At 41.7% G+C, this 26,162-nt stretch overlaps 1 protein-coding gene across 3 annotated transcripts in view; it reads right to left on the reverse strand.

Annotated features, from left to right (window-relative positions):
- The window catches only part of abcb4 (ATP-binding cassette, sub-family B (MDR/TAP), member 4), a 107,179-nt gene that overhangs the window by 15,144 nt on the left and 65,873 nt on the right, over nt 1-26,162 (reverse strand). For all 3 annotated transcript variants that reach the window (XM_048552762.2, XM_048552753.2, XM_048552768.2), the window contains exons 15-23: nt 20,413-20,574; nt 19,997-20,158; nt 17,731-17,877; nt 14,915-15,019; nt 13,370-13,447; nt 9,441-9,524; nt 7,867-8,070; nt 1,521-1,621; nt 887-1,027 (exon numbers count right to left, since the gene is read on the reverse strand). In XM_048552762.2, the coding sequence (XP_048408719.1) occupies nt 887-1,027; nt 1,521-1,621; nt 7,867-8,070; nt 9,441-9,524; nt 13,370-13,447; nt 14,915-15,019; nt 17,731-17,877; nt 19,997-20,158; nt 20,413-20,574 (1,184 nt within the window). The remainder of the gene's footprint in view (nt 1-886; nt 1,028-1,520; nt 1,622-7,866; nt 8,071-9,440; nt 9,525-13,369; nt 13,448-14,914; nt 15,020-17,730; nt 17,878-19,996; nt 20,159-20,412; nt 20,575-26,162) is intronic.

Genomic DNA, 26,162 nt, shown 5'->3' on the forward strand with positions numbered 1-26,162 from the left:
GCAGTTATACAGGGCCTTGGTGACACCACACCTGAAATACTGTGTGCACTTTTGGTCTCCTTTTCTGAGAAAGGGTGGTCTTTCTCTCGAGAGAATGCAGTGAAGATTTACCAGGTTGATTCTAGGGATGGCGGGTCTGATGTATGAGAAGAGATTGACTAGGTTAGGATTATTTTTGCTGGAGTTCAGACGAATGGGGTTGGGGGGAATCTCATACGAACTTGTACATTTTTAACAGGACTGGACAGGGTAGATGCAGGGAGGATGTTCCCGATGGAGGGTGTGTCTAGATCCAGGCGTCACAGTATGAGGATTCAGGGTAGATCAGTTAGGACGGAGATGAAAAGACATTGCCTCACCCAAAGAGTGGGGAGCCTGTGGATTTTGTTCCACAGGAAGTTGTTGATGCCAAAACATTGAATGTATTCAAGACTAGCTAAAACACTTGGGGCAAATGGGATCAAAATTTATAGGGAGAAAGCAGGATTAGGCTACTGAGTTGGACAATCAGCCATGATCACGATGAATGGTGGAGCAGGCTCGAAGGGCCGAATAGTCTCCTCCTGTTCCTATCTTTTAAGTTTCTACATAATGCCTTCCTTTCACACTGAACCTTCTTTAAATAAAACAGCACTCTACTTATCCCTCCCCTCAAAGCCTATCTGTTGTTAAGAGGCTGCTTTCATGCAAACAAATGCCAATGGCCTGGTGAAGGGTAAAGCTCCTGATGTCAGGATATAATTGGGGAGTCCATCCTTCATGGCACTGCGCGCCCCCCTCCAATATTACCACAGCCTGCCCCCACTTTGACCCTACCTCAGGAGGGGCAGTAAATTTCTTCCTGTGGTCTGTGTACTGAGTGATCACAACAATCATTTATACTTACAGGAAAACATCCCGGAAAACCATGTAATTATTTGTCACCAGCCAGGCCCCAAATCGAAAACATGCTGCGTAAGCAAAGTAGAGAATTGCTTGTGAAATTGCAAAGGTGACTCCATAAATGTGAGCCTTCTTTATTGAATTCCTTCAGAAAAAAAAAGGAAGCATGTTTAATGACAATTTTGCTGCCCAGCACAAAAACACTGTAAAAAGAATATGAAACCAATACACCCATGAGATTGAGGTGGAGACTGCAGGGCTCACAGAGTGCCACTCTGATCGAAGTTGACCAGTCACCGTTTAACTCAGCACTTTTTTTTAAGAACTTGTATGCAATATCAGAGGATGACCATAAGGTTCCTCAAGTTTGCTCCACCAGTCAATCCAATCAAAGCTGATCATAGATGTGAACTCCAATTTACCCCTGCCCTCTATATGCCTTGATTCCCTAAATGACTAAAACCTGCCTGTCCAAGCCTTAAATGAGCCTGAGAGAATTTTGGCTTGGCTATCTAAAACTAGTAATACACCTGAATTCTCTCTGGTATGAACTGAATTTGCCTTATTCAGCCCTAATCATGATCTTTTCACTATTAAACAGAAGAGACCGCCAACTTAGGAAGTCTGACTGTTGTTACCTGGAAGGAATTTTCATGTTTTCTTCATACATTTCTTCAAACTTTCTTTCCCTTGTTAGAGCTACAACGGTTCTAATGTTTTCGACTGCCTCGGTAGCAATCTGTTTAGAAATGGAGAAAACAACAATTTCAAGCAGAGCAGAATTGAGAGAGCTGTTCACAACAAACAAAGAAACAAAGAAACCTACAGCACAGGAACAGGCCCTTCAGCCCTCCAAGCCTGCACCGATCAAGATCCTTTGTCTAACCTGTCATCTATTTTCTAACGGCCTGTGTCCATTTGCTCCCTGCCCATCCATGTACCTGTCCAAATATATCTTAAAAGACGCTAACGTGTCTGCGTCTACCACCTCCGCTGGCAATGCGTTCCAGGCACCCACCACCCTCTGTGTAAAGAACTTTCCACGCATATCTCCCTTAAACTTTCCTCCTCTCACTTTGAACCCATGACCCCTAGTAATTGAGTCCCCCACTCTGGGAAAAAGTTTTTTGCTATCCACCCTGTCTCTACCCCTCATGATTTTGTAGACCTCAATCAGGTTCCCCCTCAATCTCTGTCTTTCTAATGAAAATAATCCGAATCTATTCAATCTCTCTTCATAGCTAGCACCCTCCATACCAGGCAACATCCTGGTGAACCTCCTCTGCACCCTGTCCAAAGCATCCACATCCTTTTGGTAATGTGGCGACCAGAACTGTACACAGTACTCCAAATGTGGCCGAACCAAAGTCCTATGCAACTGCAACATGACCTGCCAACTCTTGTACTCAATACCCCACCCAATGAAGGAAAGCATGCCATATGCCTTCTTGACCACCATATTGACATGCGTTGTCACCTTCAGGGAACAATGGACCTGAACACCCAGATCTCTCTGTTCATCAATTTTCCCTAGGACTTTTCCATTTACTGTACAGTTCGCCCTTGAATTTGATCTTCCAAAATGCATCACCTCGCATTTGCCCGGAGTGAACTCCATCTGCCATTTATCTGCCCAACTCTCCAGTCTATCTATATTCTGCTGTAATTTCTGACAGTCCCCTTCACTATCAGCTACTCCACCAATCTTAGTGTCATCAGCAAACTTGCTGATCAGACCACCTACACCTTCCTCCAGATCATTTACATATATCACAAACAACAGTGATCCCAGCACAGATCCCTGTGGAACACCACTGGTTACAGGTCTCCAATTTGAGAAACTCCCTTCTACTACTACCCTCTGTCTCCTGTTGCCCAGCCAGTTTTTTATCCATCTAGCAAACACACCCTGGACCCCATGTGACTTCACTTTCTCCATCAGCCTGCCACGGGGAACCTTATCAAACACCTTACTGAAGTCCATGTATATGACATCTACAGCCTTTCCCTCATCAATCAACTTTGACACGTCCTCAAACAACACAATAAGAATCTTTAATTCATGGGTGTCAAAATGCCAATCTTGAAACTCAACTTCTCCCATCAACTTTGACAATAAGAATCTTTAATTCATGGGTGTCAAAATGCCAATCTTGAAACTCAACTTCTCCCATCAACTTTGAATGTTAACCTTGACCTGGTTGGCTACATAGCTATTACTAGGATTCCTTTCTGGTAGACTAACAAAGCAGTACCACTGATGAAGACTTTTGGAATAAGACGTTCCAAAGTAGCACTGTCCAATTTCAACGGCTTGATTTTAATAATAGTTCAGTAAACTTATACAGTTTGGAAGTAAAGGTGACCAGGTAAGGTGAGGACAGGCAGTCGGCATCATTGAGATGAGTGAATGAAGAGAGGACCCTTGCAGACAGGCAGATAGACATGTAGCAGGCAGGAGTAGAACTTGGGAAATAAATGAAAACAAGATTTTTCTAGCCTATTCCTAAGTAGAAGCAAGGATAAAATAAAAGCAAATGATCTACATTCTAATTAATAGAAGTATTTCTGGGGAGTTCAGGCTTTCCTCCACATTAGGGAAAATCCTAGGCTCCTCTGGCAGTCTGGAATACCCTATGTTCAGGAAACATCATTTTTAAAAATGTTCATTGAGAGTTGTGCGGGCATTGCTGACAATGCCAGCATTTACTGCCCATCCCTAATTGCCCAGGGGGCAGTAAAAAGTCAACCACATTGCGAAGGGTCTGGAGTCACATATAGTCCAGACCAGGTAAAGATGGCAGTTACCTTAAAAGACCTCAGTGAACCAGATGGGTGTCTCCCCCAACAATTAAGAATGATTTCATGGCTAGCATGAGTTTCTTAATTAGAGTTTTAAGAAAAAAGTAAATTAGACTTTGTTTTATTGAATTCAACTTTCACCATCTGACAAAGCAGGATTTGAACCTAGGACTACCAGAACATTATCTAAGTCTCTAAGTTAACAGTCTAGCAACCATACCACTAGGCCATCCCATTTGGCTAAAGCAACCTGATATCTACATTTTGGAGCTTGAACAGCAGCGAAGTCATCACAGTGCATTCATCAGGCTGGGAGGCTTGTGGATAGGACATTTCATTACGTGGAGGGTGAGGTGGAAGAAGGATGTGGGGTAATACTGCAACAGCATATCTTAGGGAGGGGAGTACCCAGATGCTTCTGCAACTGTAGATGTCAATCAAGGATATGTTGCCTCCCTAGTGGCCGGGTAAGGGAAATTTTAGAAGATATGACAGGAAATTGACAAGAGGTACTTCACGAGGAGCCATTTCCAGATTACACCCGATGCCGTGCTGGAGTAAACATAGGAATAGAAGAATACTATGTATTTTCTTGAATGCCTGGCTGGAGAGATGGTGCGGGAGGGGAGGGTTTATTTCCTGAGGCATTGGGACCATTTCTGGGAGAGGTGGAACCGATACAAGTTGGACTGGTTACATATGAACAGGAATGATATCATCCTCACAGCGAGTTTTGCTAAAGCTGCTGGGATGAATTTAAATTGGACTAGCAGGGTGGTGGGATCCTGACAAGTAGTTCAGGGGGGAAAGAAGCTGAGATGGAATCAGAAGTTAAAACCCAAGTAAGTGAGTCTAGAAAGGAGGAAAAAACATTGGCTATATAAAAAAGAAGGGATCTTAGCAGGTCTAATGCAAGAACCTCAAGAATAAGATAGATGAGTTGAAGGTCCTGATAGGCACATAGGAGTATAATATTATAGCAATGACCAAGAGCTAGCTGTAAGATGGGCAGGATTGGCAGCTCACCATTCCTGGTCAGAGAATATTCAGATGCAATAAAGAGAGGGATAGAAAAGGATGACAGCTTCCTATAAGGTGCACAAAAAAAATAGAGAGGAGAGTTGAAGAGGGTGGATGTTGCATTACTGTAATAATGGAATCAAGTTTTTTGTAGTCAGGAGCAATGATATCATCAAAGAACCAAAAAACACAAAAAAGGGCAAATAATCTGCTTTCTGTGTGCAGTATGCCCCAAAACAGTCAGGAAGAGGTACAGCATCAAATATGTGATAAAATTTCAGGGAAGTATAAGAAAGGTAAGTCAGTAATAGTTGATTTTAATGACCTAAATATTAACTGGGATTCTTTTAGTTTGCGAAGTAAGGAGGGAACAAAATTCTTAAATAGCATCCAGCGAATTTATTCAGTCGGTACGTAGAAAGCCCAACAATGGAGGGGACAGTTCTGAACCTAATATTCAGAAATGATGCTGAGCAGGTGGAAGCAGTAACAGCAGGGGAGCATTTTGAAGAAAGTGACCATAACTCAGTTATATTTAACATTGTTATGGAAAGGGATAAGGATGGGAATAAAAGTTCTAATCTGGACAAAGGGTAATTACATTATGATTTGGCCCAAGTCGATTGGAATCAGGGACTTGCAGTGTTGGAAAAGTTTAAGCCATTCAAGGAGGAAATAGTGAAAGTGCATGGCAAATGTGTTCCTGTAAAGAAAAAGGGTACGGCCAAATGCAGAGCACTCTGGATTTCAAGGGTCATAAGGGTAGAATTAAGAAAAATAGAGAGGCTCATGACAGATACCAAGGGCTTAGTAACAGACTCTTTAAAAGGAGTATATCAAGTGCAGGGCCAAACTTAAAAAGAAAATTAGGAAAGCAAAGGCATTGTATGAGAAAGCATTTGCTGGGAGAATAAAGGAAACCCAAAGTTTTTTAACATATAAAAAGCAGTAGAATAATCAGGGAAAGAGTGTGGCCCATTAGGGACCATACAGGTTATCTGTCTATGGATGACATGGGCACAGTTCTCAATGAATATTTTGTTGGTTTTCAGAGTGGAAAAGGACTTCACAGCTATAAACATCAGGGTGGAGGGCAGTGAAATACTAAAATACTAACATTGAGAGAGTGGAGGTACTAGAAGGTTTAGCAACCTTAAAAGGTAGTTAAGTCTGCAGCCTGGGTGAGGTGTATCCAGGCTGTTGAGAGAGGCAAAGGAGGAGATATCAGGGGCTCTGGTGGCAGCTTTGAAGATCTCTTTGGCCATGAGTGAGGTGACAGTGGACTGCAGAACTGCTAATATTGCCCCATTATTAAAGGAGGAAGGAATGGACCAGGAAATTACATCTAACCTCAGCAACAGGAAGGAATTAGAGAGATATATCTGCATTTGGACAGACACAGATTAATCAGGGAAGGTCATGTTTGACGAACTGATCAGAATTTTTGAGAAGGTAACCAAGAGCACTGATGAGGGAAATGATTTGATGTGAACTAAGAGAGTTTAACAAGGCTTTTGATAAAGCCTCTCATGGTCAAAAAAGTGGGATCCGAGGCAAAGTGGTATGTTGGGTCCAACACTGATGGACAGACAAGCAGTGGTAGATGCTAGAAGGACGCTTTTGTGGCTGGAAGTTTTGCTTCCATCAGGGAGGTGCTGCAGCCCAAGCTGTTTGTGGTGTATATTAATGATTTGTGATTTCTATAATCCATCCTACACCTTCTGTTCTCCAATAGGGCCTCTGATAATTTACTCCCTTTGTACCTGATAAAAGCCTCTCTTTTCCTTCTTACCAGTCCTGAATATTCATAGACATCCATATTTCTCTGGTCTTGTTGCTCCTACGTTGGAACATGTCAGACCTGTGCTATCATCAATTCCTTTTTGAATGGCCCCCATCCCCGCCACTGTTCTGATGTAGATTTACCCAGAAGAAGCTGTTCCCAGGCTATTCTGGCCAGATCCTGCCTTATTCTGTTAAAATCTGCCCTCCCCCAATTTAAAACCCTATTTCTTACAGACTATCTTTACTCGTATCAGTAACATACAACCTCAGGGAGAATGCAACATGATAGATGGGTAATCACAGAGCTTGGGGCAGCGGCTGGGGGAGCTCACTGTGGAGTGAGGTTTTAGCCAGCATGTTTCCTGAAGCCTGAAAACTTTATCAGGCAGGGTTAAATTTCAGAGTGAACTTAAATGAGACACACAGTCTTATTATAATATTTAAAAGACTAACCTGTCTCCAAGGAATGGGTTGATCATCAAGCAAAACTTGGTTCTACCTCGCTTACAACCAGAAGTGGGAGTCTTGGAGGTCAGGGTTTTTTTTTTAAACCCTGTAATTCTGTTTCCTCCTCCACAATGCAAACCTTTGTGGCTAATGTGTCCCTTTCTGTGTTTCTATGCGCGCACTGGTGTAATAATGATTGCAACTACATCCTGTGATTAACATTTCATCTGGAAACAACATGTTATTTACTGCTCTTGCTGTGAAAGTAAATATCAGGCATCTGGAATACCGGCACTGGAGACAGTCCAGATGAGGTACATTAGGCTGATCGTAGGCATGCAGGGACTGTCATTTGAGGATAGGCTGGACTCATTGGAATATACAAGAATGCGAGGACCTTACTGAAACATACAAAATCTTAGGGGACTTGACAGGACAGATGCAGAAAAGTCATTTCTCTTTGTGGGAAACAAAGACTTGAATCATTTTAAGGAAACAATGTGGTATAGGAAGCAATGTGGCCACACATAAAGCTTGAGCAGGAGAAGAACGGATCCCACAGCTAAAAAGCTCTCGATGTATCGGTTGCAGGAGATCACAGTCACAGTTTGAGAATCTATGCTTTAAGGAGGATCTCCAATGATCATACAAGCTACATGGTGCGGGCCTCTCCAGCTCCTGGTTAAATAAGGTCGTGAAGTTGGCATCACTTGCCCTTAAAGAACTTCAACTGGCCCACTGGACAGCTTGCCAACTGATGCCACCCCCACTGCTGTTATAATTGCATTGGAGGCCAAGGATAGGCAGGAAGGCGAAACACGAGCCACCTGCTGGATTCAAACCCGCAGGGAGTGGAGTGCCACATTTAATCCCAAGAGCACAAATCAAAGTGCTATCAAATGCCGTCTACCCCCGCTGAAAATCACTCACCTTTCCTGCTTTCTCAAGTTCCGACTTGTCCTTGCTGGCATGTCCAGTGAGCATTCTCATTTGTATCAATCCTGCTATTGCCAAGACTGGCACAATAGCCAAGATCAATAGTGTCAGCTGCCAGCCGTAGACGAAGGAAATAATAACTGAACATCCTAAATTAGCTATATTCTGTGAAATCAAACCAAGTCTGATACCTGTAGCCTATATAAAGACATGAATAGAGAAAATTCTTCATTAAAAATAATTTTAGAAAATAACATCCATATTCTCTTCAATGTTTGCACTTGTGTTAACTGCCCAACATTTAATAAAGCTTTTTGCAGCATTTTGGGATTAGTTTTATGCTTGATGAGAGGTTTGAAGTACGTTGTTTACAGAATGCTTTGGTTGAGTTGAAATAAGTTGAGAAAAAATAGCTACATTGTATGTGATATCTATGTGAAACTTCTAAGGCAGAAACTGCACAAAAAACATTCATAATATTTTCAAAAATTAATAATTTTTTCTATTAGGAGGCCATAAACAAGCCTGGAGTCACTCTGGAGCATTTGTTAAAGAGGTCTGATTTACAAAATAAAATACTTGAAGTACTAAAGATATTTAAAATAAATATTTAACTATAATGTAAAACATCATACCAAATTTGATCATCAAATTATACAATATTTGATACAAAGTTTTTATTAATTGGGACCTATGGAACCTGAGTGTGTCAATTGATCAAATATTCCAGTTGATCAAGAAGTCCATATAATGTAAAAACACAGAGTAATAGAAACATAATGCATGGATATACACATCACAGTTATACTTTATTTACAGCATAAATCACTGAAGTAATAATACAACTTTGTCTTAAATAAAAAGTACCAGCAGACAGCCTTTCCCCCTCACACACTTAACTGATTACTTGGACATCGCAGCGATCACCATAACACAGTAAACTGCTGTACTTGAGGTAAATAAATTTTACTGGTTTATCAAGAGTGCCAGTTTATAATGTGCTTGTTAAAACAATGTTTGCTGTTTCCAAATATTTTTTCTGAGTGCAAACAGGATTATGTGGAATCTTACCTCTCTTAAATCACTGATATATTTATTTGGTTTAAGAATTAAATCAAAGACATTTTTGGAATATGGGGCAATAAAAAGGGACTAACTGGACTGTACGATAATAAAGTGTGGAGCTGGATGAACACGGCAGGCCAAGCAGCATCTCAGGAGCACAAAAGCTGACGTTTCGAGCCTAGACCCTTCATCAGATGCTCTGATGAAGGGTCTAGGCCCGAAACGTCAGCTTCTGTGCTCCTGAGATGCTGCTTGGGCTGCTGTGTTCATCCAGCTTCACACTTTATTATCTTGGAATCTCCAGCATCTGGAGTTCCCATTATAACTGGACTGCATTCTGAAAGAAGCGGTGTAGAGTTGATGGTACATGGTCTCCCTCTGATTTGTACAAGACTATGATTCTGTCGCTTTATTTACTATAATTCAATTAGATTTCATGACAGTTTTTGACTTCTGTGACGGGTAGGGATGGTCAAGACCTAACGGCACTGGTAGATACATACCCCCTTAACTTGAGATGCATCAGTTGCAAGTCTGGTAGTCAATGCTCCAGTGCTGTTCTTCGAATCATCGAACCAGCTAACATCCTAAATATATATGTATATACACACACAACACACAAATGAATTAACATGTTATATTACATATAAAATGCCATGAGACTAGTGTATAATTACCTGTCTATTTAGCTTGGCTAAATTAGTACACAATTACTTTGGAATAATATTTGTTAAAATGTTAATTGAAAAAGAAGTTTGTGATTTGCTGTACGGTTATTGAAATTTGATGATTTCAGAAAACCAACTGAAAGGTTTGCTGGAGTCACTTCAGTAAAATTGTGGTGAGTATGTCTCACAATAAACGTCAGTTACTACTTTTATAAATTATTCTGCCAGGCATTACCATCTTTATTTGCAATTAATGCTGAATCAGATTCCTATCACAATCGACTTTGATGGACACCAAGCCATTACAGACAGCCTAGAAATTTCATATGTTTTATGGCATTGTCAGTACAACAAAAAGCCTCAGAATTGTTGGTCATACCTTTTTGAGTGCTCCCTCTATCTCCCCTGCTCCCATTCGCACTAAACTCTGGAGCTCTCTTTCACAAGAGCCAGATGAGTCTTTGGGCGGAATCTTAGAGAGGCCTGAACAGTGTGGGCTGTGGTGGGATTTGTAGCAAAATCACATCAGGTCTATCTCTTCATCGGGAGCATCTCACTGTAGCTTTTACATTAACTGGCAAGTGGTGAGGTAGGTTTTTCGCTAGGTAATAGTAAGTTGCTAATTCAATCAGATTAAAGCTTGTTAAACACCTTAATAATGGTACACCATGACTCATTAATATTCAGGCCCCTACCATACCATGCACTTTAAACAAGCCAGATGAGAATTCTCAGCATGGAAACCAGAACAGGTACCTGGCAGCTTCAGCTCGCAGCTATGTCTCAGAGTCTTAAGGAAGTTGCCCTCATCAGAATCCACAGGCAGGGGTTCCCAACACAGTGAGTCAACAGCTACTTCCGAAACCAGTCCAGAGGGTGGCCACAGTCAGGCATCCAGTCAGAGAGTTCTTGGTCCTGAGGTCTGTACCTCTGCATTCCAGGCACTGGGTCATGGTCAGTTATGAGACCTTAGAGCACCCAGTCCAAGGTGTAGGTCAAAAGTGCCCAGGAAAATGTACAGACATCACGCGATGGTCTGGACCCTTTTCATCTGTGACTGTCCAGGTAGGCCACACAAGGAGTTGGGCCACAGTCAGTCCATTAGGTACATCCAGAGAAACTAAGAGATAAAGGGTTTGGGGAAACAGGGGATGGGAAAAAGACTTTGAAATCTTTGGGGGCTGCAAGCCGAATGGAAGGGGGATGACAACTGGGAAGAGGGAAACTAGATGACAGCAGGGTGATGTGTGATGGTGTTGCCCCATGGTAATAAGCACAGTGGTTTTCAGGGAGGGTGCAGGGTATGGCAGCTGGCATGGTTAATTTGTACTTTGGGGGCTTGGCTTGGGAGAGGGGGTGTGAGATGTGGGGAGCTGACACAGATAATTCGGATGGGAACCTCAGAGATGCAAAGCCTGTGGGGTTTATGGGGGTGGATAGCTTCAGCTAAAGGGCAATTATAGATGGATAACAAATTCAGCAATACCCACATCCCAGAGAAGGGGAAAGAAAGGAAAAAAGATTCCATATTTATGTTGCGAATACGCAGCTCTAAGTCATTAGCCCTTCTCTAAGTCTGACTGTTTTTGCTGCTTATTTGACATTTGGTCATGAAGAAGATGCAATTTTGAGTTAATTATTAGGAAGAATTAAGACGTCAACTTTGGACCCTATTGCAAGTAACAATCAGTAACTCTAACCTCCCACCCAGTCACTGTCTCAGGTTGAAGCAGACTAATCACAACCAGACAATTCACAGGCCTATCTTCTGACGTCACACCTCCTCCATCACAGAGGTTACCCAATTTTACATCTTACCAGAGCCTACCTCCACATCTTGCCTCAACTCACTTATTGCTCAAAGGCTCACTTATAGCTTTGATACAGCCAGATTTAACTTTTAATTGCTCTCTTAGGCAACCTCCTAACATCCAATTTTGCTGTCTGTATCATATCCAACACAAAATCCTACTCGCAAACCACTTCTGTGCTTCCTGACCTATATTAATTCAATTGAAAATGTTCTAAAGTTCATTAATGAGCTCAGTTGATGCCATATTTGTAAAACTTCTGAGTCTTTACTCCACACTCTATTCCTCCAAACCCGATGAATCCTCTGAACAGACAACAGAGTTCAATATTTATACAAGGCAAAGGTTCAGCCTCATTCTGTTTGAGTATAAGTTTCAGTAGTAAAAACAAATGTTAATTCAAAATGAGATAACAGGGTGTACAGCTGGATGAACACAGCAGGCCAAGCAGCATCAGAGGAGCAGGAAGGCTGACGTTTCGGGACTAGAAACTTCTGAAGAAGGGTCTCGGCCTGAAACATCAGCTTTCCTGCTCCTCTGATGCCGCTTGGCCTGTGTTCATCCAGCTCTACACCCTGTTATCTCAGATTTTCCAGCATCTGCAGTTCCTACTATCTCTGTTAATTCAAAGTGTTCACAATTGTCATTGGTGTCAATGGTCACAGAGATGTGGCAATTAACTTTTCATTGTTGGGCCAAGGTATGGCAGGGATCACAGGAAACACTGATGCTGAGTTACAGTGGTAATTTTTAATGTCATAATTTCCCTAAATTTCTGCACTTGATCAGTTAACTGTTACTATAGCAAACATTTTTAGGAAGTTCTGGAACACTAAATCATGTTGCTTTTATGCACAGGTCTCTATTTTTAATATTTATTTCATTTAACAAATATTTCATGTGGCATGTGCTCTTCTGGGCAATGGTTAACAATCTAATGCAGTACCTTAAGCTTGTAAAAGGCAGCCTGTGAAAAGTGCTAAGTTTATCTCAGTTCACTCAATAATCAAATTAAGTTTCAATATTCAATTTGACTCAATTACTGGAAGGTCCAAATGACCCAATTCTGCTCTTTTATGTTTCAGACTATTTTACAACTGGGAGGATCTTCAAGCAATTAAAGAACTGATTTAAGTAATCTGAGCTCCATTCCAGAGCAAGGAATATGAAAGGTCATTCTTTTTAACTTAATCAAAAATTAAAAGTCATCAAATGCAAAGTTAAAAAATCTATTTACCCATAAGGACAATATAAAAGACAAATTGTTATCAGTAGATTAAAAGGACATCAGAAAACAGGAACAAGAGTAGGCTGTTCAGTCCCTTGATCCTGCTCTGCCATTCGCTAGGATCATGGCTGATCTGATGATAGTTATTTATTGGCCTTTAATGCCCATACTCTTGACTTGTGCTTTGTAGATAATGGATGGGCTTTGGGGAGTCAGTGTTCCTCAGTGCAGGATTCCTAGCCTTCAATCTGTTCTTGTATCTACAATTTTTACATGGCTAGTCCAGTTCAGTTGCTGATCAATGGTAGCCCCCAGGGTGTTGATAATGGAGATTCAGAGATGGTAACACTGTTGAATTCGATTGGAAGATGGTAGGATTCTCTCCTTTTGGAGATAGTCATTGCCTGGCAGCATTGTGGTGAAAACATTATTTGCCACATGCCTGCCTAAACCTGGATATTGTTGTCTCACTGTAGTTGGACATGGACTGCTTCAACATCTGCGGAATTGTGAATGGTGCCGAACTCTGTAATTATCGGCGCCATCTCCACGTCTGACCTTCCGATGGAGGGAAGTTCTGCTGTGAAAGAGTTGCTAGCGTACTACTACTGATTTGGCTAAATCTAGTGATGGCAAGGTTTACTGAGTCCAAAGAATAAGAAATAAGAATTACACACTGCAAAATAACAAAGGAATGAAGCCAAATATTAATATGTGGTTCCTACCTGTCGCAACATTGCCGTAAAGGCTAAATATCGGAGTCTCATTGTCAGTATCTCTCCAGATTTGCCAAACATGAAGCCCTAAAAAAGGCATAAGGTGGTGTGATAAAATGGAACTATACTTCAAAGGAATAACATAACCGTCCAAATTACTTCTGCAGCTGAGTTAACATAGAGATTTTACTGAATAAACATTCCACACAAAAATCAGTGGGCAGTGCATCCTAGTTTTAGAAATTTGGACTGAATATCATAGAACTTCCTTTTGTTAAAGTTCAGGAAACTTGCCTGGTGCTTTCTCCCTGTTCTATTTTTACAGAGGCATTGTCCTAAGTGTGTTCAAAGCTCTAAACAATACATGTAGCAAGGAGAGGAGCCTATCATAAATATGTTAATATTTATGGAATGTTGACTGACCCTGGAACTCCAAGAAATTACCCAGAACTGGCCTGAAAGATTGGAGCGACTGGGCTTGTATTCACTTGAGTTTAGAAGGATGAGAGGGGATCTGATTGAGGCGTATAAGATTATTAAGGGATTGGACACACTGGAGGCAGGAAGCATGTTTCCGCTGATGGGTGAGTCCAGAAACAGAGGACACAGTTTAAAAATAAGGGGTAGGCCATTTAGAACAGAGTTGAGGAAAAACTTCTTCACCCAGAGAGTGGTGGATATATGGAATGCTCTGCCCCAGAAGGCAGTGAAGGCCAACTCTCTGGATACTTTCAAGAAAGAGATGGATAGAGCTCTTAAAGATAGTGGAATCAAGGGTTATGGGGATAAGGCAGGAACAGGATTCTGATTGTGGATGATCAGCCATGATCATAATGAATGGTGGTGCTGGCTCGAAGGGCCAAATGGCCTACTCCAGCACCTATTGTTGATTGTCTATTGAATCCCTCTGTAAACACCAAACCTTTAGAAAGTAGAGGTTACTGGGCAGCGGCAACATGGATGTTTGTCATCTGCTGTGCACTTGCCAAGTAGCTTGTCTTATGAACTTCTGCCATAAGAGTGCTGCAATACATTCCAGTGAGATTTTATTGGCAGCCTCCAGTGAGTCTTTTATCTCAGACTCTTATGACTTATTTGATCTATTCCCACACCTGTTTTGTTTTCTTATCTTTTTTGCAGTGATTTGGATTACTACATAGCTATTCAGGTCTGCTTTGATTATTTTCTTTGCTCACTGACAGAGTAATTGATGAGAAGCCCATCACAAATTTGATTTCGTATAATCAGTGTAGGTTGTCCACTTAACAAAACACAACAGAACCTCACCAAACATAACTAGGACCAGTACACACCCCAGTACCCCTCTATGCCACCAACTCCTTAAACTGGTCCCATTTTGAGGGCCCTCCAGCTTCAAGAACACCAAGCAAAAGCAGTGGTTTGCTTGGTGCTTCGAGCCTGTGTGTGTTTTTTTTCTTGATACCAAATGGATAAGGCATGAGTTTAGCTCCTGCAGTGTAGAATGCAGGGTTGAATACTGTAATCCAGCTCCAGTCAGCATTCTACTTATTCACAGATATCATTAAACCTTACTTGTAGAAAAAATGTGATGAAGGAGACACCTCCAAGTGCTAGGAATAACAGGGAAAAAAGTGTACTCTGACGGCGAATATGCTCTTTGTCAGAATTAGCAAATACCTGTGTTGGGTAAAAGAAAGACAGTTTAAATATGATTATTGCACCACAACATATTCAGTAAGTTTAGACTGGCAAGAAACAAGGCATTCATGATGTGAAAATAAACTTTGTCTGAAGTTGCATTTTGGTTATAGATAGCAGGGTAATGTTTCAGCATGCTGCTTGTAAATGAAACATGGGTTGCACACTTCGCAGAAACAATTTGTCTTGATATCAACTGAGGTACAAACTGATTTGTTTCTGTGAAAGGTGTTTGTCCAGATAGCATACCTCCTCATTCACAGTGAGAAGAGTTCTTCCTTTGTGGAACAGTTATCCCAAAGACCAATCAAACAACAATCTGATATTGTGTATAAGCTATGATTCCATGAGTATGACTAAATCATCAACATCACTGGGCACGTTCTGTCCCACAGACCTGCCCAAAGTATTACAATCAGTAACAAGGTGTGCTAGGAATCTTCAACATTTGACTCTGGATTCAATGCCATTAAGTCAAAAAGTGGACAAGGAAGCCAACAGATGATAACCACGGTCGCCCTGCCTCAGCTAATGAATCAGTACTCCTCCAGGTTGAGTACCCTCTGGAGGAAATACTGAGGTTGGCAATGGCACAGGCGTGCTCTGCCTGAGGAACTTCAATAACCATCACTAAATGTGGCTCACTTCTGCCATGATTTACTGAAGTGGTGAGGCATACAGAATGAGTAGGTGGCACAGAGGCCATGCATGGTTAAAGGTTTGAGGCTTGGCTGGATGAGACGTTGCATGAAGTACTGGGAGTGACAGAGCTTGAGTCTTAATGGGAAGTGGTATTAGAGATGGAGTGAATGTGAGGTACCACAGAGATAATTGTGACACATACCCTCACAGAAAACCGAATGTGTGAATGTCGTATTGTGCTGAGGAACCTTAGAAATGCAGGGAAACTCAATAAAAGAACAAACTTAAAGGCTTTGTGCTTTAATGGATGCTGCATTCAGAATAAGATAGACAAATTGATGGCACAAATTGAGGTAAATGAGAATAATCTCATAGCCATTATGAAAAAATATTTACAAGCTGATCAAAACTTGGAATTTAGCATTTGAGATAGGAGGGATGGAAAAGGTGGTAGGATAGCACAATTAATGAAAGATGAAATGAGGACAGTTGTGACAGACGATCTAGGCTTAAAGTCCATTTGGGCGGATATAAAAATCAGCCAGGGAAAGAAAACATTGGGAAGAGTAATGCACAGACCCCCAGACAGGAGCTACTGTGTGGGAAAGACTATAAAATCAACAACTAATAGCAGCATGTAAAAAAAATACAGCAATAATTATGGGTAACTTCAATCTTCGTGTTGATTGGGTTAATCAAATTTGAAAGGTAACTATGACAATGAAGTCCAAAAGTGGACAGTTTCTTAGAGCAAAATATCCTGGAAACAACCAGCTGATTGATATCTTAGATATCTTGGATCTGGCAATGGGCAATGAGGTAGGTTTAATAATTGACATTGAAGTAAAAGGTACCCTAGGAAGTAGTGATCATGACAGAATTTAACTTGCAGTTTGAGACTGAGAAACCTGGGTTCGAAACAACTGCGTTTATCCTAAATAAAGTGAATTACAATGAAATGAGGATAGAGTTTGCTTGTATGAATTGGGCACACAGATGAGCAGGAGTGATAGTAAGCAACATTTAAGGAGGTAATTCATGACTCTTAGCAAAAATATATCCCAGTAAGGAGGAAACATCCTAAGACATGGATAACCTAACCATAGCTGACCAAGGAAATTAAAGAGGTTATTAAGTTGAAAGAAATAGCACTTGAGGAGGGCAAAGTCAGTAGACTGGGATAAATTTAGAATCCTGCAAAGACGACTAAAAATACATTATAAACAAAAAAAATAAACTATGAGGACAAATTTGCAAGAAATATAAACACTGACAAAAGATCTTCTTTAAATATATAAGAATGAAGAGAGAGGTCAAAGTGGACACAGGTCCCAGAGAAAATGAAGCTGGGGAGATGGTTTTGGTAAACAAGGAAATGGCAGCAAAGTTAAAGACTGACGACAAATATGTGCTTATGGTGGAAGATATTTCAAACATTGGAGGAAGAATCAAGTACCATCACCATCACTGGAGAAGTGGTATTAGACAAACTATTAGGTCTACAAGTGGATAAGTCCCCTGCCCCTACTTAAGGCTGAGATAGATTCTTTATCAGTAGAGAAATCAAGGGTTACAGGTCAGCTAGGAAAGTGGACATGAAGAATGTCAGATCATCCATGATCACGTTGAATAGCAAAGCAGGCTTGAGGGGCCGAAATGACCTGCTTCTATTCCTACTTCTTACTGTCTTATAGTCATAATGACCCGGATGGCAATCTCAGCCCAGCGGGTGCAGGGCCTCGTTCGGGGTCTCCTTGACTGGTGCTAGGGGAAGAGAAGAGTTCCAGTTTTCCTTTGTCTGTTAAGTCTCGGGGAAATGACATGAACTGTGCATGAGCAGCTCGGGACACCTGGTGCACCACCAACTTTTAAATGTGGTTCTGGATCCAACAGTGAGACAGAGAATATGATAAGCGTAGCACCACAGCGTTTGGTGCATAGGTAATGCAGTGAGTCTCGGAAGATAGCATGAAAAAACCTGGTTCAATATAAAATCTATTTGCAATTGTATAATTTAACTAGAATATATTTGAACATTTTAAACTTACAGAAACAATTTCGGAAAATATCAGGGCAAATGCAGGCTGCAGGACACCATTTAAAATGGAACAGAATGTTCCCAGAAGTATATAAGGCCATTCAGTCCTGTTCATTCTAAGAATACGCAGAAAGGACATGTTGGGAAGATTTTCATCCTGAAAAACAGAGTAGTTTCATATACAGTTGTAATATGAATATGGTTTCCAAATCTGCAATCTGTAAATGACTGAACTTCAGATTCTGTTAAAAAGACCTGTTTATTTTTAAACCTAAAAATGGCTAAATGAATGTTTTAAATAAAAAAAAACAGAAAATGCTGGTAATACAGAGCAGAGGTAGATGCACTTGTTTGCTCTTGTTGCAGATGCTGTTCTACCTCAAAGGTCCACGCAGCTCCCACATTGCAGGGAAGTCTGACAGTACAGCCCGAGGTAGCGGAAAAGGCAAATTTTTGAAAACTAACTTGAAAGTAAAATAGGTCCCACAAGCAAAAGCCTTCCAGGCAAGGAAGGAGTTGTGTTGTTTTGGTCTTTGAAGTTTTCTTAGTCTGTCAATTTTACAGAACCAATGTGCTTTCACTTGTTAATCCTTCAAGTTTTAGATAGCGCTGGAATACCATTCATTGGCTGGGAAAGCCAGAACGCTGGGTTAAATTTCATTTTAACTGCCACTTAACATTGGAAAATAACAGACCTGACATTTACACCAGAATTTATCATATGCCTCCAAGCAACCTCCAGTTCAAGGGGAGAATTGAGTGGGATTACACCAAGTTTCTAATACACCGATATTTTTCATGATTGGACCTTCAAGATGCACCAGCACCTGATTCCACATGTCTCTTCCCTTGCATGTTAATATTCTGCTTATTAACTCAGTTCTTCTCTCCAAACGAACGTTGTCAAACCTTCTGAGTTTTTCTAACACTTCCTGTTTTCAATTCAAATTTCCAGCGTCTGCCATGGTTTGCTTTTGCAGTTTAGAGCAAAAGTGCAAACAATTTCTGATCATATTGCAGAGTGACAACGGGGATACAACTTTCAGTTAAGCCAACGAAGCACCAATGTTGAACCCAAATCCCGCTGAGAATTCAATGTTCTCAACCCTAATACCAATAAATCTCAAACTTCTGTGAATAATGAATGCTTTATATTGATTTAAACATGTGAAAATTATATTGTATAGTTAGCTATCACACGCACTGTAGAAATTCACTCCAGATCCTCCGACAGTACTGTCCAAACCCATGGCCACTTCCATCTAGAAGGATAAGTGCAGCAGATACAATGGGAACATCACCAACTGCAAGTTTCCCACCAAGCCACTCACCATCATGACTTGGAAATATATTGCCTTTCCTTCACTGTCGCTGGGTCAAAATCCTGGATTTCCCTCCTTAATGGCATTGGGGGTCAACCCACGGCAGGTGGACTGCAGCAGTTCAAGAAAGCAGCTCACCACCACCTTCTCAAGGGCATCTATGAATGGGCAACGGATACTGGCTAGCCAGGGACCCCCACATCCCACAAAATAAGTAAGGAAAATAAGCCCAAACACCACTGAACTCAAAGACCCTATACAGACAACAAATAAAACGAACGTCATCTACAAAATACCTTGCAAGAACTGTGACAAACACTACATTGGACAAACTGGCAGAAAGCTAGCCACCAGGATACATGAACATCAACTAGCCACAAAACGACATGACCCACTATCACTCGTATCCTTTACATACAGATGAGGAAGGACACCACTTTGATTGGGACAACACATCCATCCTAGGACAACCCAAACAGAGACACGCACGAGAATTCCTAGAAGCATGGCATTCCGACCGGAACTCCATCAACAAACACATTGATTTGGAGCCAATCTACCATCCCCTGAGAAAAAGAACAGGAAATGACATCACCAACCCAAGGAAACCTAAACAGATAAATAGAAAGCGGGACATAACACCAGCGCTTCGTCGGAGGCTCACTGATGATGTTACCTAGAATGGTGACGAAACGTCTGAAAACTAACCTTCCAGCTCAGCGAGCAAACTCACATCCAGAACCACTGAACTCAATTAACAAAGAGACATGAAATTTCTCCTACTGCTTTGAATTATTAACTTTTCAACTACAGTAGGACAGAAAGACAATACAAGATAAAGATTTATGTTACTTATATAGGCTGACTAGAAGCATCATAAGTAATAAAATTCCAAGATGGAATATTAATGCACCACTTAAAACAGATTCTTAACAAAACTATAGTGACCTGTACCTGTGGAACATCAGCATCCTTATTTTCTGCAGCTGTTCCTGGCTTTTTCATGCTGGCACGTGTTGACTGTCTTCGCAGTGGCTTTGTGGCAACAGTCTTGGGTTTAGCTCCATTTATCTCAATAGCCAATTCGTCCGTCTCATTGTCTTCATTCCTAAATGTCTAAAAACAAATTACATTACATTTTAAGTTTTTAATTGTTTTAAGCAAATTAAACATACACACGCACATTTAGTCAAATTTAATTCTGAAACCTTTTCAGAGATGTTATTACTCTTCTGCAGCAAGTGGGACTTGAACTCCTGGTTCAGAGGTACAGACGCTACCACAAGAACCCTTTCCACAATCATACATGCTCTAAATCAATAGTTAAAGTCATCCATACATTTAAAGCGTTAACTAACTTCCAAAAGTACCTGGTTAGTCACCAATGTATAATAAATTCCTTTTGCCTCCATCAGTTCTTCATGGGTTCCTATCTCTGAAATGACACCATCCTGTAATCCTGCAATGATGTCTGCATTTTGCACTGTTGACAGACGGTGAGCAATAACTATTGTAGTGCGGCCTTTGCGTACCTTTCAGAAAACACAGGGTATGTTTAGATTGTGACTCATATCAAATTCAAGCTTCCAGCCCAGTGCCTATGTAGCTTCTTTACAGAACTATGTAGCTGTTTCTTAAAAATCTTTGCACAACAATGCTCTTGATGCTTTTAGGGAGAGATGGGCACTGTGGGGGTGCCTTGTATTTTGATTTCTTCCCTATCCCTTAACTTTCGTCATGTAAGCATTGCCCTTATCTGGCTTTGCTTGTGACTGGTTCACTGGTCACACAGGAGTTTTCCTGGGTGGTGGAAATATTGAATAAAGGTTTTTGCATAATGGCATCTTTACTGAGTCACTGCACACACAACTACGGGAGATGTGGGAAAATGTAAACACTTCTAAAGAAATGTAAACAGTGGATTCAGAGAGTCCCCAGGCATCAGGGAAAGAAAAGTCTTTGTAAATCCTTGCCACAGTTAGCAACACTCTTTACTTTGAGGTGTGAATATCGTATGTTTGAGCCCCAAAGCAAGAGGAGATCTGATTGTGCAGTTGGGATGAAATGTCTGCACAGCATTCACAGAATTATAAAACCAGCTGGCGAAAAACAGCACATTCACCTAGCCACAGTAACTCTGTCAAATCGGTATCCAACTAGTCTCAGGCTCCCATTCATTTTCCTTAACCCTGCAAATCTTCCCTTTCGAAATACATGTTTATATTCACACCTTCAAACACTACTACCAAAAATAATTTAACTCAACTTTCCTGTTACTTGTGAGATCTCAATGTGTGCAAGATGGAGTAGAAGGAAGCTGGTCTGTTGGTGGATGGGACTCACTTGAATTGTGCTAGGACCGACATTCTGGTGTATCAAATTGCCTACGCTGCAGAGAGGACTTTAAACTTAATTGGTAGGGTCAGGGCAGGGGATGGTGGAAATACACAGGCATACAAAGCAAAAGGATATAAAAGCATTGCAGAGATGCTTTAAGGTAAAGATACTAAGAGGAGGATAGGATGGAGCAGAGGTAGAAACATTAAACAAGTAGCAAGATGGGGAAACGTAGTGAAAAGGCAAAATTAATAGCTTTTTCCCTGTTTGCACATAGTATTCAGAACAAATTAATGAATTAATGGCACAAATAGAAGTTATCAGCTAAGTTCTTATAACCATTAAGAAAACACGGTGACAAGGAGGCTAAAGCTGGGAACTAAATATTCAAGGATACTTGACTTTTTGAAAGGACAGGCAGGAAGGAAAGGCTTTATGAGTAAGGGATGGATAAGTCCAACAGCAGGATCTTGGATCGAAAAATGTAGAATTCATATTCATGGAGGTAAGAAATAATGAGGGGAAGGAGTCATTGGTAAGAGTGGACCATAAGCTTCACAACAGCAGCTATACTGTAGGGCTGAGAATTGAATTGAATTGAATTATCTTTGAATAAATCAGGAGATAATGAGAACATATAAAAAGTACAGTACATGAATCATGGGAGAATTTAATTTTCATGCAGACCGGAAAACCAACTGGCAGAGATGATCACAAGAAATAATTCAGAGTGTGTATTTGGAACAGTTTCCTGGAACAATATGCTGTGGATCTAACCAAGGATAAGGCCATTTTGGATGTGATAATGTGAAATGAGGCAGGTTTAATAAACAATGTCACAGTGAAAGATCCTCAATGTTACAGTGACCACAATAAGGTAGGATTTAGCATTCATTTCGAGCATGAGGAGCTCAGGTCAGAAACAACTATGTTAAACTTGAATGAGGGTAAGTACAATGCAATGATGGCTGAGTTGGCTGGAGTGAACTTGGAAAACGGATTAGCAGAAAAGACAGTTGATGAACAATAGCAGATATTTAAGAAAATAGCTCATGACTCACAACAGATAGATATGCCAGCGAGGAAGATGGATTCTATGATGAGAATAGACCAACCATGCTTAACCAAGAAGGTTATGGATAAAACCAAACTGAAAGACAAAACATGCTGTGTGGCAAAATTTTTTTGTAACCCAGAAGAATGAAAAAAAATTATAAACTCTGTCGAAAGATGACCAAAGCAAAAAAATCTTTTGAGCAAGAAATATGAAATGGACAGAAAAACTTGTTTAATATGAAAAAATAATGGAAGAAGCCAAATTGAACATCGGCCCCGAAGAAAATGAGGCTTGCGAAATATTAATGGGGAAATCAGGAAAAGAAAAATGATTGAATAAATACTTTGCATCACTTGTCATGGTAGAAGATGCTGTTAGCATTCCAAAAATATTAAACAATCAAGGGACAAAATGTGGATTGTGTGTTGAAGGAAGTAGAACAAAATTGTCACTGCAGACAAAGAACTAGCAACGTCAACATGATTAAAGTCCGATAGGTCCACTGAGCCTAATGGATTGTGGCCTATGGTATTAAAGGAAGTAGCGAGGGAAGATGGATGTATTGGTTGGAATCTGCTAAAACTCATTAGATTCTGAAGAAAGATTGGAACTGCCAATGTAACAGCTGAATCCAAAAAGAGAGGGGGACAAAACCAGAGATAATGGGAACTGCAGATGCTGGAGAATCCGAGATAACAAAGTGTGGGGCTGGATGAACACAGCAGGCCAAGCAGCATCTCAGGAGCACAAAAGCTGACATTTCGGGCCTAGACCCTTCATCAGAAAAGGGGGATGGGGAGAGGGTTCTGGAATAAATAGGGAGAGAGGGGGCGGTGGATCGAAGATGGATAGGGGAGAAGATAGGTGGAGAGGGGACAGACAAGTTAAAGGGGCAGGACGGAGCCTGTAGAGGTGAGTATAGGTGGGGAGGTAGGGAGGGGCTAGTTCAGTCCGAGGAGGACGGACAGGTCAAAGGGGCGGGATGAGGTTAGGTAGGAAATGGAGGTGCAGCTTGAGGTGGGAGGAGGGGATAGGTGAGAGGAAGAACAGGATAGGGATGCGGGGACGGGCTGGGCTGGTTTTGGGATGCAGTGGGGAGGGGGGATTTTGAAGTTTGTTAAACCCACATTGATTCCATTGGGCTGCAGGGTTCCCAAGAGGAATATGAGTTGCTGTTCCTGCGACCTTCGGGTGGCATCATTATGGCACTGCAGGAGGCCCAGGATGGACATGGCGTCGAAGAAATGCGAGGGGGCGTTGAAATGATTCGCGACTGGGAGGTGCAGTTGTTTGTTGTGAACCGAATGTAGGTGTTCTGCAAAGCGGTCCCCAAGCCTCCGCTTGGTTTCCCCAATGTAGAGGAGGCCGCAACAGGTACAGTGGATACAATATATCACTTTGGCAGATGTGCAGGTGAATATCTGCTTGATGTGGAAAGTCATCTTGGGGCCTGGGATGGGGGTGAGGGAGGAGGTGTGGGGGCAGGTGTAGCACTTTCTGCGGTGGCAGGGGAAAATGCCGGGTGTGGTGGGGTTGGATGGGAGTGTGGAGCGGACAAGGGAATCCAGGAAAGAGTGGTCTCTCCGGAAAGCAGACAAGGGTGGGAATGGAAAAGTGTCTTTGGTGGTGGGGTTGGATTGTAGATGGCGTAAGTGTTGGAGGATGATGCGTTGTATCCAGAGGTTGGTGGGGTGGTGTGTGACGACGCGGGGATTCTCTTTTGGCGGTTATTGTAGGGGCGGGGTGTGAGGGATGAGTTACGGGAAATGCGGGAGACAGGGTCGAGGGAGTTCTTGACCACTGTGTTGGGGAAGTTGCGGTCCTTGAAGAACGAGGACATCTGGGATGTACGGGAGTGGAATGCCTCATCCTGGGAGCAGATGCGGCAGAGGCAAAGGAATTGGGAAAAGGGGATGGAATTTTTGCAGGAAGGTGGGTGGGAGGAGGAGGTGTACTCCAGGTAGCTGTGGGAGTCGGTGGGCTTGAAATGGATATCAGTTGCTAGGTGGTTGCCTGAGATAGAGACAAAGATAGGCTGGTTAGCTTAATGTCTGTCACTGCGAAAATGTCAGAGAGAGCATTTAGAAATGCTTGACAAACATGCAGACTAAGCAAAGCTTCATGAAAGAAATTTGTACATGTCAAACACATTAGAATTCTCTGAGGAGGTAACAATCAGGATAGATAAAGGGGAACCAGCAGTAATAATACATTTCGATTTCAGAAAGGTATTCAGTTAGAAGTTACATCCAGTAAGATATTACATGTAAGAGTACATTGTGTGAGGGATTGTATATTGACAACTGTAGAGGATTGGCTAACTGATAGAAAACAGAGTTGGAATAATGAGGGCATTTTCAAGTTGGGAGTGGAGTGCGATCGGGATCAGTGCTGGGTCTCAATTATTTACAATGTATGTTAATGACGTGAATGAGGGAAGTGAATGTATGATCACCAGGTTTGTGGATGACGCAAAAATAGGCCGTAAGGCAAGTGGTAAGGATGTCACAATGAGTCTAGAGTGGACTGACCTATCCCCTCCCTAACTCCCCACCTATACTCACCTTTACCAGCTCCATCCCCGCCTCTTTGACTTGTCTATCTCCTCTACACCCTATCTAAACCTCTATCCATCTTCGACCCGCCTCCCCCTCTCTCCCTATTTATTTCAGAACTCATTTCCCTTCCCCCTTTTCTGAAGAAGGGTCTAGGCCCGAAACGTCAGCCTTCCTGCTCCTCTGATGCTGCTTGGCCTGCTGTGTTCATCCAGCATTACACCTTGTTATCTCAGATTCTCCAGCATCTGCAGTTCCTACTATCTCTATTACAGAGGAATATCAACAGGTTGTAATTTTCAATGTTATTATCTTCTCAGGGGTGGCACGGTTGCTCAGTGGTTAGCTCTGCTGCCTCACAGTGAAGGGACCCAAGTTCGATTCTTGCCTCAGGCGACTCTGTGTGGAGTTTGCACATTCTCTTCGTGTCTGTGTGGCTTTCCGCCCAGTGCTCTGATTTCCTCCCACAGTCTAAAGGTGTGCAGGTTAGGTGGATTGGTCATGCTAAATGTGTCTAGGGTAAAATGCAGGGATAGGGTAGAGGGTTGGCCTGGATGGGATGCTCTTCAGGGGGTCACTGTGGACTCGATGGGCTGAATTGCCTGCTTCCACACTGTAGAGATTCTATAATATGAAGTGAGTGGACAAAATCTTGGCAGATGGGATACATGAAAATATCCTTTGACACGAAAAGCAGAAGAGTTGAATATGATTCCAACAGAGAAAGACTGCACAAAGGTCCAACATACAGGGATTTGGGATCCTTGTACATGAGCCATATGAAGCTAGCATACAAGATTAACAGTAACAGGAGAGGCTAATAGATTGAAGCCTTTATTTCATTGGGAATGGATTACAAAAACATTTTTCTAAAACTATCTAAGGCACTAGTTAGACCACAACTACAACACAGTGAATAGTTTTGGTCTCTTTATGTAAGGAAGTATTGAATGGCACTGGAGGCAATCCAGGGAAGGTTCGTTATGTTGATCCTGGATATGGAGGGACCGTCTTAAGAGGAGCAGTTGAGTGAGTTGGGCCTATTCTCCTTAGAGTTTAGAAAATTAGGAAGGAAACTTACCAAAACATACAAGATTCTTAGCGGGGGTTGACAGGTAGATGCAGAGTGGTTATTCCTCTTTGTGGGAGAGTCTAGGACCAGAGGGCATAA

Source organism: Stegostoma tigrinum, chromosome 2 (assembly GCF_030684315.1).
Source record: "Stegostoma tigrinum isolate sSteTig4 chromosome 2, sSteTig4.hap1, whole genome shotgun sequence".
Classification (NCBI taxonomy): domain Eukaryota; kingdom Metazoa; phylum Chordata; class Chondrichthyes; order Orectolobiformes; family Stegostomatidae; genus Stegostoma; species Stegostoma tigrinum.